The 16,164-nt window shown below is 38.1% G+C and overlaps 1 protein-coding gene across 2 annotated transcripts in view; it reads right to left on the bottom strand.

Annotated features, from left to right (window-relative positions):
- Positions 1-11,310: 11,310 nt before the first annotated feature.
- Positions 11,311-16,164, bottom strand: part of ZNF365 (zinc finger protein 365) — a 28,421-nt gene continuing 23,567 nt past the window's right edge. The window contains exon 5 of one of the 2 annotated variants that reach the window (XM_005294317.3): positions 11,311-14,372. In XM_005294317.3, coding sequence (XP_005294374.2) covers positions 14,132-14,372 — 241 coding nt within the window. In that variant the 3' untranslated portion in view covers positions 11,311-14,131. The remainder of the gene's footprint in view (positions 14,373-16,164) is intronic. The other variant, XM_024101180.3, reaches the window with a different exon arrangement.

The following is a 16,164-nucleotide window of genomic DNA, read 5'->3' as shown; positions in this document are numbered from 1 at the left end:
AACTTCTATTTTACACTAGTTTAAATGAGATCAGAATCACGCCTGTTATCTATTAGAAATGTAGCATATGCATTGATTAAACTTAAGTTTACTGGGTCTGATTTTGTTCTTGTGCATATGCTGCATGTGATAAACAGATGGAGAGAAAGATGGTCTTGAACCAAAACCCAGCTTCAGATGTAATCCATTCCTCTAGCCCATTACAGAAACACATCCAAATTCCAAACAAAGAGTGAAATGTTATGGCTTGGGCTTCTTTTGATATAAACAGAGAAGTCACAAGCCTGATCCTAAAACAAATGGGGATCTAGTCATCCAGTTTTTTATGTGGATTTTATGGTCTATAGCTCAAACATACTTTGAGGAATAACTCCCCTCTCCCCTTTGTCAGCAAAGCATGTGACAAATTAATTTCCATATATACTTCTCATTTTAGTCAGGCTGAGCAGTAATTCTTACTTAACTTCTGGGAAAGTAAATAGTTGGATAATATACACACATGTATGGAAACTTTTGGATTTTTTTCCCTTTAAGGACCAATCCTGAATCAGAAAGGCATAGGTAAAAACTTGAGGAATGGGTCCATACTCAGAAATATGATATTTTGGAAGTGGCTTTCTATTCTCTTCCTTTCTGTATAATTCTTGTCTTTGCCCCTGAATGGTCATTGGGGTCTTTAATAAAATTGGCACATCGCTATGTTCATAGACTACAATATACGGAATGCGGTATTATTCCCTTCTATATGAATATATACTATGCTAACAGCTATAATTTGCTGTTTCTGCTTTTTCATTGTATTTCCACAAGGTACAGTCCTGGAAGCTGAAAGTTCCACCTGTCTTTTAGCAGATTCCCTCGTAAACAGGGTGCATTCCATTGAATTTCATTGAGTTCCTGTAATTTTTAAAATATAAACCTAAAAACAACTAACTCCATTCCTGCAGGACAGATGAAAAAATAGAAAGCTTCAGAACTGTATCAATAACAAGATAGATGTTATATTCTCTTCCTCTTGTTAACATGCATGGAACAGACTAAAAATGCCAATTGGTTTATTTTAGAACAAACCCCATCGGAGACTAAAAATAAGATTAGTTTGGACGTAATTTATGTGGCTATAAACATGGAGAATGTAAATATATGGATTCTGCTCTTTTGCCATCTTCACCCACATCAACATTGTCAATTTCAAATGTTTTGAGGTCATTTGGGCATATCTACAACATATGGAGGTCAAAAGAGGCGCATATTTATTATCCATGTTCATGCTTCAATTAGAGATAAAGTGCCCAGAACTAGGTTAACATAACCCCAGTTTGGGAAGATTTTCAGTGATTAGTTCACTTTTCAAAACAAGATGATCTTATGGACTCAAGGATTATAAACTAGGGCATATGTGCTTGTGCTTGTCATGTGATACCAACAGGGATATTTTGAAAATACCTGAAGAATCTAGAGCATTTAATTGCTAGAAAAATACATCAGAAAGCATGAGGAGAGAGACTGGTTGGTTGTGTGTCTTACATTAGGTTTTTTCCTCACTAAAATTTTCAACTGTGAGAGCACTAGCACAAACAGGGTCCCAAGCAACCGCCAATAAGCATTGTACTCAGGGCAGGTATGTACAAGAAAATGTACTGTAAATACCCTGGTATAATGGGGTCTACAAACCCCAAACTGAGCATAGACAGAAGGGGAGGAGTGCTTCTGTTTACAGGCAAGCAGCTTGACCACACCCCCATGCAGCTGCCAGAGCTGCCAATCATAGAGGCAGGCACCTACAGCTTCAGTCAATAGAGGAAACCAAGCCTGCTATAACAGGGAGAGAACAGAGAAGGAAATGGGGGCAGAAAGGCCTGGGGCAGCAAAGGGGTGACATTCCAAAAACCAGGCTGTCTCCATGAACACAGTCAAGAGACTGAAGCAGACTGCTAGACTTAATTAGAGGTGAGGGTCCAAGAACTGCCCCAACTGGGGGCAAACTAAAGAGGGTTAGTCAGGAGCAGCAGAGACCCCTCAAAAGTCCACACCAGGAGCTGGTGACACCTAATAAAGGTGAATACCACAATTTTATAAACATGCAGATGTTAATTGTGTTCATTATAGGAACTGACTGTGAAAATGAGGTTGGATCCAAATTCAGGGTAGTGTGGAACTGAGGTTTTGGTCTGAACTATCATAGGAATAAATGCTGGCCATGGAGTTCAGATCCATATCCCAAACTCATCAAAGTCTGGTGATGTTTGGATCTAGATTTTTTTTTTTTTTTTTTTTTTGCATTGTGACCATTTCTTCGTGTTGCTCTTACTTGAATGAAACCGTTCGGTAGTTTCTGGGTACCTTCTTAAAACAAAATCTATTTGATTTTTTAAAAAATCTACAATAAAACTTTGTTTAGCTATCAGTGTGGTCTCCATGTCATAAATAGCTCCTTGTTTTCCCCTCTGATTGTAATTTCATTACTTGTTAACAGATACAATTTTTAAAAGCACCTAAGTGACTTAGGAGTTCCATTTTCAAAAGTGACTTAGTCAATGTGATTTAGACTCCTCAGAACCAGATTTTTAAAGGTATTTAGGCATCTAAAGATAGACAGGCACCTAGTGAGAGGCCCGGGCACTTTTGAAAAACCACAGTAGGTGCTTATCTGCATCTTTAGATGCCTAAATACCTTTAAAAATATGGCCCTATGTGCCTAAGTTACTTAGATTGCAGCAGGAGCAGTTGTACAAGAGATCTCTTTATGTCCTGGGTGGAAATGAATTTGATTCCTTTACAGTATAAACTATACTTGCCACAATATGGAGGCTTTAGTTTGCACTCAGTACATTCTCCTGCACCTCACACAGATCTCTGTTCCCACTTTCCTCTGGGCGCATTTTGCAAGTAAGTGGTCACGTGACAATTTAGCATAAACATTCTAGGGTGTACAGAGTACAAGCAAAGCCAGTAACTGATTCATGTTCCTTTGAAGCAAATAATTCCGCTAAAACTACATGGAGTAACGTGGTAAAACCACATGATTTGTAACACATTCAATTATATGCTCAAAGAAGATTGATGGGGAGAGGAATCTGAGATGTGAAATTGATTGATTGGTTCTGCCCTAAAATCCTAACTCTGGAATTTTGTGAATTGCAACATACATGCAGAATATTTTACTGTTCTGCTAGGGTTTCAGCAGATGAACTACAGATGTTGGGCAATGCTGGTCTATGATACAACATGCCAATTTTTCCTATTGATTTTTGTGCAGTTTGGAAAAGTCTTTAAAGATGATTTCAGATGTATATTCTGCAGTTTTAATTGATTTTGGACGGAAATGTATGTTTTGTACACATTACAATGACTAGCTTATTTAACTTTATTTTTAAAATCAATTTTTCCATTTGTATGCAGTATTTTGGGATCAAGTAGTTATCAAATCTTAATGCTGAAATGTAGAGTGTGATGAAAAACTGAATACTCCTCTCTCTAACTTCCCTGGGATATCTCCCCGGGTGAATATACATATTTAATGTTTGAATTACCTTAACTTCATTCTTTCCTCCCCCACAAAAATAATCACAACACTGATGCAGTCCAGGATTTTTGCATGTACCTTAAGAAGTGAAGGGCCATAACTCCTGACATAACTTTAAAGAAGAGAAATAACCACATTTATATTATTCCTGTGAAAATAATTCCATAGAGTAAAAGTTCAGTCAAGGTTACTTTCATTTTCTAGCACCTGACTGATGCATTGAAGATGTGTCAATGCCTTCAAACAAATGCACATCATCTATCTTTTAGGTAGGGTATTATTCTATTTACAAATAGACACGAGCAAAATGAATTACAGAAGATGGACTTGACACACTGTGCAGATGATATAAAGTCAATACATTAGAGGCACTACAACTTAACCCCCCTTTCCCCACACACAAATAGCTGTCTGTGTCAGTGAGATGCACTGCAGCTGGAGAGAATCAAATTCAGATAAGGAATTCATTTCCTAGGCTTTGGGATAGTAGAATGTGAAATGATAATTTGTTGAAAAGACTATTAGCTCTTAATTACTTTTTAGCTATGAAATAAACATCGGGTGTAAAAAGCATAATGTCTGTGTTGTAACCTTTAAAGTCTGAAAAAGGGAATTATAGTAGTTCTTTGAATGGTTGCTTATGGCTGTTACACTGGGCGTGTGTGTGTCTTGTGCACTGGTGCCAGAGAGTCACGGTTCTCGTAGGGGTGGCCACAGCTGTGCCCTGACATGCCTGGTGCTCAGAGCTAAGGATATAAATGGGCAAAGTCTCCCGGCCCATCTTTCAGTTCCTTCTTATGAAGGTGGTCATAGTGTGCTGTCAGCATGTTCCTTCTGTGAACAGGCCACTATAGTTGGTAGTTAATAATAGTTAGTGGTACTAACTATTGTTTTTGGGTCCCTTGGACCTCTCTCTTCTTTCCTTTCTTTCTTCTACTATTTGTTCTGCTGTTAATAACACAGTTGCCAACTTTCATGCGGTAAATAAGCACCACAATTTTTGCAATAAGCCAAAAATCAAACTAATCCCATTTCAAAATAAGGCCAAAACAAGCCAATCCCTAAGAACCCCAACATTCTATGTGACTAGATCCCCCCAGCGTGCAGTCTGGGACTGTGGTGGGCCTGCTGTACACCCCCAACTCTCTCCCCCTTTGCTCCCCTTGCCCCTGCTTGCCCCCCCTTGCCCCCCGCTTGCCAGGAGCCGATCAAAAAAAAGAAGCAACAAGCAACAAGCCAAACAAGCAGCAAGCCAAAAACTAGCCAACAAGCAACTCACAAGCCAATTAAGCCAAAAACAAGCCCCATTTCTGTCTTTTTTTTCATGGGTTTGGCATGTCTGGTTAGTAGTCAGTGGACTCTGGGCTCTGCCTTGTACCAGGGGAGTCTATGCCAAGGTCACCTGGCTTCAAGCCCTGCTCCAGTATCACAAGCTGTTGCCTGTGAGCAGCCCTCATTCTCACTGTCTCAAGGGCTTGGGTGAGGGTCACGTCAGGGACAGGCAGTCTGATTTGCTGGGGCTTCAAGATGAGAACTAAGACGCAAATTAAGGAGTATCTCAGGTACATCTTCATGCAGGCCACCCATTGCTGCTTTCCTTTGTAAGTGGAAGTGTTTCTCTGTCTGGATGGCTAGCCACAGTGTGTCTCCTACACAATCCATGATTCAAAAGATTTTGGACTATTTGGACTACTGAGTCAGGTTTTTTGGCAGTCAGCTCCATTAAAGTGCACCTGGCTACAATCTGAGCATTTTACCCCTATATTACAGGTGGGGCTGTATTCTCTAATCCTGTGACTACTAGGTTCCTAAAAGGCTTAGGTGGGAACAATCTTTCTATCAGAGACCCTACTCCACAGTAGAATTTAAATTTAGGGCTTGTTTACACTTAAAATGCTGCAGCAGCACCACTGTAGTTCTTCAGTGTAGAGGCTACCTATGCCAATGGGAGGGCTTGTCCCTTCAGTACAGGTACTCCACCTCCCTGAGAGGAGATGCTACATCAATGGGAGAAACCCTGCTATCAACATGGGGCTGTCTACCCTAGGAGTCAGGCAAGCATAACTATGTTGCTCGGGAGTGTGGATTTTCCACACCCTTCAATAACATAGCTATACCGACATAAGTTGTTAGTGTAGAACAAGCCTCAGTGTTACCAGTCCTTAAGTGTCCCCCTTTCAAAGTGAAAGCCTCCTGTTCATTATTGTACCGCTCAGCAAAGGTGCCCTTTCTAACAGCCAACACCTCAGTGAGGAAAGTAAGAGAGTTATGTGCCCTGTAAATAGATCCTCCATCCATTGTGTTTTTTACAAGGCAAGGTACAGGAAAGCCCACACCCAAGGTTCTCTCCAAGGTAGTGTCTGATTTCCACCTCAACAAATCAATATATTTATCAGCCTTCTGGCCAAAGCCACATGCTCCTGAAGATGAACAAAAGCTCCACACTTTGGATATTCACCAAGAACTGGCCTTTTATCTGGATAAATCAGAGACCTTTCTGGTCTCTTCACAGCTGTTCATCTCCTCTGCAGAATGAATGAGAGGGCATCCTGTAACTGGGCAACAACTGTCCAAGTGAATCACCAGCTGTATTGTCATGTGCTACAAGACCAAAGGCATCATGCCTCCTGAAAAGCTGCCTGCACATTCAGTCAGAGCATGCTCAGCCTCCAGGACAATGATGGAAAATGTCCCTATCGTGGACATCTGCAGAGCAGCAACGTGGTCTTCAGCTTAAACCTTTGCTAGACATTATGCAATTTCTACCGCAGCTAGGGAATGATCTGAGTATGGGGAAGGCAGTCCTGTAGCCCCTCTTCCAATGAGACTCCCCACCTCCATTGGAAACTGCTTGGGAATTACATAGTGTAGTGGACATATTCAAGCACTCGAAGAAGAAACATTTACCTCTTGTAACTGTTGTACTTCAAGATATGTTGCATATAGGGTGACCAGACAGCAAATGTGAAAAATCGGGACAGGGGGGTAATAGGAGCCTATATAAGAAAAAGACCCAAAAATCGGGACTGTCCCTATAAAATGGGGACATCTGGTCACCCTAGTTGCATATATCCATTATGTGACCCACACTCCTTCCCTAATCACTCAGGGCAAGGTACCACTAGGGAAAACTCTCCAGCACTGGTGGACGACACACACACACACCTAGTGTAATGGACATATACAATATATCTTGAAGGACAACAGCGGCAAGAGTGACCATTTCTTTTTCTCCTAATGATATAAAATTTATATTTTTATATATATTTATATCTTGTATATGTTTGTAGCAATTTATTTCTTAGAGTAAGGCCCCGATTCTGCACCTTCACTTATATATACACTTAGCTTTAATCATGTGAGCAATCTCATGGGATCTCATGCATAAGTGTCTGTAGAATCAAGGCCTTAATGTTGTAATCCGATTTCTAAGAATATTAATCCACAAGTATATGTGGATCATGTACAAACTAAACCTGAATTGAAATAGCCTCACATATCTTCTTGATATGAAACTCTCAAGACTGTCTTAAGGACCCACACATAATAACTATATGTATAGAGGAGGGAAAATCAATCTTTTGACTGTTATAGAAGCTTTTTAGCTATTTAGTTGGATAAGCTACACGTGTGGGTTATCCACAGTCCCTACTGACTAGACGTATTCATTCATTCCTGGCCTGATCCAAGGCCCATTGAAGTCAAAGGCAAGGCTCTCAAAGATTTCACTGGGTTTTGGATCAAGTACACAAATAGTGTTTACCATGATTTTGAAGGCTTGTCTTCATGTTTCTGTTTTTAAATTACTGCACTCACCTGTAATGTTATACAATATACGGTTGTACTACAGACTTGCTTTTTTTTTAATTTTCAGAATTTCCAAGTTATTTATTAATGGTAACTCCTCCAGGAAAGCATTTCATATGAATTCAATCGTATTGTATTTCTCCTCTTTAAATACTGCTGAGGCTGTTATTTTGATAAGCCGTATGTTATGATTGTTGGAAGCCCATAAAAGATAGTGAAATACCTATATTTTATATTTCCAATGTAATATGTAGAATTCTATTTACTTTGTGTATCTTAAATTAGAAGGTGATGGGGAAGTTTTCAGAGTAGCTGTGTTTAGGCAAAAGTCTCTCAAATTGTTGGCGGTCAGTTAAGAAAGACTATTTGTAACTTTATCTGAATAATGTAGTATATGGCATTAGCAGGCTGAGGAAGAAGAAATTTGTTTGCAGTAAGAGGGAAAGGATTTGTACATATGAGAGGAAGAGAACTTTTGGGGCTGGGGGCATTTTAAGGAAATGAATCCATTGGTTTATTTGTATAAGTTTTATAAAATATGTAGTATTGCTTGCAAGTTTGCACAAATGCTTGATAAATTTACATAAATAAATTGGTGTCATCTGGGAGATATCTCTCCTGAAAGTGCAGACTCAAAGGGATAAATTCGGTTTCATGTACCCATGTGCAGTGCCCACTGAAGTCAATATGAATTGCACTTGTATATCTGAGGGCAGGATTTGGCCCTAAAACAGTATGTAGTCATTTATTTATTTAGCTGTTGTTGGAAGCATTAGAGAGACAAGGTGGGTGAGGTAACATCTTTTATTGGACTAATTTCTGGTGGTGAGAGACAAGCTTTCAAGCTATACAGAGCTCTTCATCAGGTCTGGGAAAGGTACTCTGAGCATCACATTGTCCCTTCTCTCTCCCTTTTTTTCCTGTGTCTGCAGAGGTGTTAACAGACCAATCCACTTTGAATGGTCCCTTAAAATATGTGGTATCTATTCTAAACAATCTGTTCCATCTTGTATGTAATTGTGACCCTCTGAATACTTTCCCCAGAACCTGAAGAAGAGCTCTGTGTAGCTTGAAAGCATGTCTCTCTCACCAACAGAAGTTGGACTAATAAAAGTTATTACCTCCCTGACTTTGTCTCTCTAATATCCTGGACTAACATGGCTACAATAACACTGCATACAACATTGGAAGCATTGACAGTCTCCTCCAAAACAGACATCATGTCGCTCTCTTTGCCTTGACTAGCCAGGATGGACATAGCTCCAGTTCACAGCTTGTAGCCTGAAGCAGAGAAGACCTTGCATTTATTCCTTTAGGATATTGCTCTGAAATTATGAAGCAGAAGTGTTGTCTGCAAAGCAACATGAAAAATCCTCAAAGTGAGGAAAAACTTGACTGTAAATGAGTGGAGGTACCACAGATTAGCCAGGCTACATGCCACTCAGAACAGTTCTGCTTTGCGTGAAAAGCTATAACAGAGCAAATCCAGAACATACAATTTTAAAAGCTATTTATTGGCCTGACCCAAAGCCCATTGAAGACTATGGCAATGTCCTAAAAATACAATTGCCCATTAGACTCAGAGGACTTCTTTAAAAATTTGGACCTAAAATCTACTTTTGTGAAATTAATTCTTAGCCTCCTTTCTGTCTTTTCAAACAGTGATTTAAGGTATTAGCATGACAGGTTGACTACCATTTAGAGTTATATTTTGGGACCTAGGCAACAAGTAGCATCAGAGAGGGCTAAGAAACACATAGCATGCAGTGAAATTGTAATGCACTGCTTTTGGGAATATGCATAAGAAATAAACACCTGAAGTTCCTTCTGCCATTGCTGCTTAAAATGAGAACTTAATTCATCAACAAAATTTCCATGATAGTCTGGAATTTGTTTGAGGGCCTGTTATATTCGCTTTTTGAAAGTTACTCCTCACACAAGTTGAGTATTGATTGCCATTTGTCAATTCTGTACAGCCCTTTCTACCTTTACATTCTAGTTTTATTGAAACAATATAAAGTATATGTTTTTACTAATTATTTTATACATCATTTAAGCCAATGTTGAAACTATGCCTGCTTCATGTAGATAACATCAAGAAAGATAAAATGAGTTTGCCAAACCACCAAATGCATTTAAAGATAATTGTTTGTTTATATCTCCCATCCCAGAGGGAAGAACCAGATTGCAAAACATTGAAGCTAAATAGAATGTGGCATTAGCAATGAAATGAGAATGGACATTTTGTTCACAACACCAGGTTCTATTTATAAGAGTCTATTGAATGTTTCATCCAGTAAAATCACTTCTGGAATAAAAAGAACTACTGCTTGTACACAAAACACTAAAATAGTCTACTCCAACCACTTCAGACAGGATCTCTGGAAATAATCAACATTAGGATGATGCAAGAAGAAATAGCAGCAACCATTTGGTGATGCAGAATAAAGGGACAGGATTTCGCTCAAGTAGACTCAAGGAGTTGACTATCATTGTAGTGCATTATTAGGGACAGCAGAAGTGGTAATTTGGTAGACATAGTTGATGCCTATTCCCTTGAATATGAATATTTGAATATTTCCAGTAACTCTTCTGGAAACAAAAGACATGTATTTAGAGTGCCTCAAATAGCCTGAAATTCCCTGTATTGTTGAGATACGGAGGGGTCAAATGCCTTCAAGTGCTTTAAAACAGGCTATTTCTTCAACTGACAGGAGTACATCAAAATGGTAGTGGTGCTTCTCTGTACTACTATAATTAAGGGTCTGTCAGGATTTCCATTAGAGTCTCCTATTTTCCTGCACTGAAATGTTACAAGGCTGTTAGAACATTTTGTTTTAAGATAAAAGCTGACCCATAAGGTCTAAATGAGTGCACGCTGTTTTGAGATTTCAACATCCATTGAATCATTTTAAAGTGATAGAAGATGTAGGACTTGAAGCAGCAATTTTCAAAAGGATCTAAAAGGAACTAGGCACCCAACTCTTATTCACTTTCCATTGGATTCAGCTGCCTAACTTGCTTAGGCGCATTTGAAGATACTAGCCTAATAGTTCTTGGCTTCAGATATTTGTATTTCTATTTTAATTTTAAAAAGAAAAAGCTTTTTAATTTTAAATGAATATTTTTACATTCCAAAATTGTAGAATAGGCAAAACCCCCCCACCTAAACAAAAAAAGGTTACATTAAATGTACTGCATATATAGATCCTCCCCCTATTTTTAAAATGTACCTATCATTATTATTATCTCTGCCATAAAATAATGGACATGATAGATACTTTGTAGCGTTGGTGAAGCAATTATGTTCAGCTGAAGATCAGACATTCACTTAAAAACATGTCTACAGAATTGCAAGGTATTTCCATGCAGGAGCCATTTTGGCCTACAGAGTAACGAATTAATAATATTCAGACTTGAAGATATCCTTTAGAGGTTTTTCATCTCCTTTTACAATGTCTTAATACCACTTCTTCCCGCAGCTTTTGTTTCTATAGAAGTTTTCTTCCTCAAAAAGAAATTAAATCTTTTCAGAAAAAGGCATTTTATTTTCATGTCGTTTGTTTCAAATTCATTTGTACATCTTTGCAGGATTGGGGCCCAATTAACTTACACTTATGTAAACTGCCACTTAATGTAATGCGGTGGTGTAGCTGTGGTGGTCCCAGGATATGAGAGAGACAAGGCAAATGAGGCAATAGCTTTTATTGGACTAACTTCTGTGGCTGAAAGAGTCAAGCTTTTGAGCTCCACAGAGCTCTTCTTCAGAGTTCTTCTCAAAAACTTGTCTCTCTCACCTACAGAGTTGGTCCAATAAAAGATATGACCTTATCCATCTTGTCTCATTTATGTAACAAGCAACTAACTAATGAACAGTGCCATCAGGGGGGATATTTTTCTTTTGTATTCATGCCCCTGCCTGCCATCATTGCAAAAAACATGCATTGTACTATTACATAGTTCATAAACACAATACCTGAGAAATATAGCTTTATTTTAGAATTTTTATATTCTACATTCTTTTTCTGGGGGTTACAGTATATTTCAACTTCTTTGCAACTGACTAGTTTGGCACTGATTCAGCAAATGGTGTCTTTAACAATTTAGGATTTAGGAAGTTAAAGAACATGCAACTTTTTTTTAAAGGACAACTTATAGTAAAGATTTCAAGTGATGATAAATAATAAAATAAGCCTCTCATGCATGAAATATGAATAGTTGTGCTTAACTTTGGTGACTTATCATCCAAAAAAAGTAGACAAGGTACTGAAAAATAAAAAGACTACTTTTACTTTTGACTAATAAAGAGTGGGCTAATGGGTTTTACTTAAATTCTTTCTAAACATCCCCTTTTATTATCTGCAGTAAAAGATCGGCAATTTTTTTCTAAGAAAGCTGATAATGTGGGAAGCAGTAGAAAAGTTTAAAGAATTTTTGGCTGCATGGATTGCAAAAGATGGTTCTCATCAGACAAAAAACAGCATGCAATACAATTAACAAATCATTTTTTTTACCAGCACATGACATCTAACATGACATAACGTTAAATTTGACAATGAGATATCTAAACATATATTAAAATGTCAACAATTTAAATACCTGATTTTTTTTACACTGTGACTTTCAGTTGAAACAGTGTTATGAAAGTTTAAACACACGTGATAGTTCCATATACATTATCTTAAATAAAAGTGAGAACTCAATCGTTTCATTCTTCACTATGATACACTCTGGGAATTATATACAATGAAAAATGTGACATTTGTTGTTTCCTGCATTTTAGCATATTAGTTATCGTCTACATCAAATATATTGCAAATCTAGAGTTTATTGCAGCAATAGTCATGGTGATATGTTTTCTTCTGCTTCTTCTCACTCAGTTATGCTTACAGTCATAATTATAAAAAACAAGTAACATTTTCTGCACATCTTTATATATGTACTTTAAAAACCAGCTTCCACAAAGACAATTTACGTCTGTTAAGAGCATTTAAAAAATAAAGTAAACAGAGACTTGACTCGGCTATTTATTCTCTTCTCAAGAAAACAGTTCTTGCCAGTAATCTCAACAGGATGCTAATATTTATAAACTTGGCATAAGGATTAATGCTACCAAAAATATACACACAAAATGAATTCTGAAGAACATTATGATCAAGTAGAATCCTTTTAATTGGCACAAACCAGTGGAAGTAGAGACATTCCAGTTAAGGTTCCAATCCTGCAATCCTTTCTAACATCCGTACTCGTATGTATTTATTTGAAATCCATGGGAGTATTAGTGTGTGAAAGGAGTATTCATACAGATAAAAATTAGCAAGATTGGGTCCTCAATTATCATCCCAATTAAGAGGATCATGTAGTACACTGTGCTGGTAAATATTCATTAATTGCCTAAAAACACATATTACAGTGGAACATGCTGGCACATAGCGTAACTTATCTTTCCCTCTAGCTGCTGATCCACAGAGGGAAAGAAACTACTACTGCTACTTGGTAATGGAGTTATTCCGTTAGCTCAAAGGGTATGTCTACTCTGCAGTTAGACACCTGAGGCTGGCCTGTGCCAGCTGACTCGGTCTGGGAAGCTGTTTAATTGCAGTGTAGACGTTTAGGCTTGGGCTGAAGTCTGAGCTCTAAGACCCTACAAAGTGGGAGGGTACCAGAACTCGGGCTGTAGTCTGAGTCCAAACATTTACACTGCAATTGAACAACCCCTCAGCCTGAGCCCTGGCGTGAGCCCGCATCAGCTGACATGGACCAGCTGCAGATGTCTAACTGCAGTGTAGACATGGACAAAGTAGCTTCTGATTGTAGGCCTCAGTTCAATTCCTGCTGATCAACAATGGCAGAAGTTGAAACGGTACTGAAAATACAAAGCATGCAGCATTTTCAAAGCAAGCACTGAAGTTAATTGATCTGTGTAATTTACACAAGCTTGGAATTTGGCCCTGAGTAAAATCAATTTGTTTAGCAGCTATAGTAAAGCACCCTTTGACCTCACTCCTGTCCCTGTTCTTTTATTAGTTGTCCCCTGTAATTTTTTGGTCTCCAGGTCCTGTGGACCCCCCTTAGGCTGGGTGGGGGGAGATCCTTTAGCAGTGGGTGGGCAAAGCCTGCCCACTTCTTGGATCCCAATAGGAGCTATAGTAAAGCATGGAAGGAGCATGAAATGAACATGCAGGGCTGTACAGAGAAAATTCAGGATTGCAAATACCAATCTGCTGCTATGAACAGCTTTGAAGACAGCACTGTAGGATTACACTAAAATGCACTTCTCACAACTAAGTGTGCTGGTATATGTAGTGATTTGTCATTGAACATATTTCCTGGCAATCACACCAATTAAGTGCAAAGACTGAGTATCAGGATGCCAATTAAATGGATTCTTCTGAACTAATGCAATGACATGGATGAAAATTAGATTAGTAAACCACATACTGCCACTAAAATATCTGGTTATAAAACATATGGCCACAATAGCATACAGCAAGATACTGGGATCATTTTCAATAGGCTCTAGCATTACATAAATAGAAAAATCAAATGCAAACTGACATAAATAAATGTTACTTCACTTATAGACCCTCCAATGGAAACAAAATTACTAAATAATATAAATATTCTTTCATACTGTATATATTATATATATATTTATATTTAATATTTTATGGCATGAACAAATGAATAAGAAAAAGTACAATGCTTAGCTAACAGACATGATTCAATATCTGTTTTGTTGAAGCCTTGTGCCAGTAGCTCCTGCATGTTGTTATATAATATAATCTGTTACTGTAGCTATTTGCCTTTTTTACCCTGCTTGGATTTTGAATTCACCTTTCGGGCAGCACTCACAGGTTCACCTTTTTTCTGTGGCCTCCATAGCTCTCTTGAGCAGTCAACAGGCTCATAGAAGAATATAACTGGCTGGATGCTGTTCTTCTCATCCTTGGTTTTCTTTAGGAACAGTCTACCTTTTTGAAGGGAATGAGGTTTTGCATCAGGTATATTATATGAACCATGCTGATTTCCTCGGCTTCTGAAATTAAAAAAAAAGTCAGTCAGATTTTGCAAAGGTGGCAAATGGTCTGATTTTTAAAGGTGCTGAGCACTTGCAGCTACCGGGGCATTGCATGGTAAAAATAGCATTTTTAGAATGACAACTGTAAATTGTTCTTTTGCTTTGGAGAGTGTTATGTAAGAGTTGAGACTAACATATAGTAGTTTCCCTTTACTCCAAGGAAATATAGACATTCACATTTCTTACTAGATCGCTATGTGCATTATCGGATGCACTTTCAGTGCGTGTTCATTTAGAGTGAAATTTGTCCATGTGCTGCGGGCCAGCACAAGGCATACGTGTCCTAATTTGATATCTTAAAGGGATTTAAGGGACTTAAGTGGTGCACAGGACTTCCCTCTGCGAAGGATGAATTTCACCCTGATTTTTAAATAATAATATTGACCTATACTGCAGTGGAGAGAGGGGAGTGGGACTCTGGTGATGTCTCAGTGGTGGGCACTCAGCTGGATCTTTGGTTGCTGTGGTGCTGGCAGATCCCCCTGGGGGTGTTCTGCCTTTTATTTGTAAGCCAGCCGACAGTCAGTATTGCAAATTCAAGTCTGAAGCCTCTGGCTGGCTGACCAATTGAGGAAGTTTTTTAGTTTTTAAATCATGCTTGTTGAGTTAACCTTAATTCTGAATTTTTGGGGTGTGTGTGGATCAATAGTAATAAGTAATTGGTTTGGGGAAAAGAAAAAGAATGTAAGCCTATAAACAAGCCAACCTCCTCCCCCTTCTTTTGTTTGTCCTAGTTCATGCCTAGTGTGACTTTATTGAAGTAAATTGACTTGAACAGAGCTACTTCAGATCGACACCATTGTAAGTGAGAGCAAAACCAGGTGCTCTATTCTGAAATTCTATCTTGAACCCAACATTTAAAAATATTGTCGCATTTTTATTAAATAAAACCATGACAATTCCATTTTTACAGCATATTGAAACATTTACAGTAGATATGCATACTATAAAAACAGTATTACTCAATGTAAGGCACCAACACATGTCTACCCAAATACTGCAAATGAAGCAAAGAACAGCTGGTTTGACATAAATCAATCTGTGTAAGGGCTACCATTTTCCAAATCTTATTCTTTCTGCAAACCTCATAGTATTAATTGTACAGAACATTAAACTGTACTGCACATTTGATAGACCTTTCTAGAAAAAGGTGCAACTGGTCAAATGCATGCAATTCAAACCCCATATTCATAGAATTCCAAGCAGCATTGCCAATTAATCAGAGTTCCATGTTGCAGGCTATATTTTTTATGTTTGAACTTCAATTTTAGAACACTAGCCATAAACATTTTGAAACTGTAGCATGGCCTAATACTTTGTTCAATGTGAAAGTTCTGCTCAGCGAATGACTGGAGGATTAGGTCCAACTTAAATGATTCAGTAATAGCAGGAAGAGTACAGAAAACTACTGGCAAGATAAATTTTCTATAAATAATCTTCTTTTCCTTCAAATGTAGCCCAGTGTGAAATCTTGTCCATAGGAACAGAAAATTGTTACAGATGTCACTGTGACTGCTGCTTTAAGACATTGCATTCATGGAACTGTATGTTGGACCAATTAATTGGTTGATGTTGAAAGATATGGCGGTTTGTATTTGTCAAATATAACATCGTGAAGCTGACTCATTTGTTCTCAAGGCAGAGGCAAATTATAGACCTATCCCAAAGTATGATTTCAGTCACATTATTACTGTACTCAGTAATGTTATTCAAAACAAAATATATCAAGGGTGATATTTTTAAAGGGAGT

Source organism: Chrysemys picta, chromosome 7, assembly GCF_011386835.1.
Source record: "Chrysemys picta bellii isolate R12L10 chromosome 7, ASM1138683v2, whole genome shotgun sequence".
NCBI classification, from domain to species: domain Eukaryota; kingdom Metazoa; phylum Chordata; order Testudines; family Emydidae; genus Chrysemys; species Chrysemys picta.
Note: the sequence above shows the minus strand (reverse complement) of the source record. Positions and strands in the feature narration are given on the sequence as shown.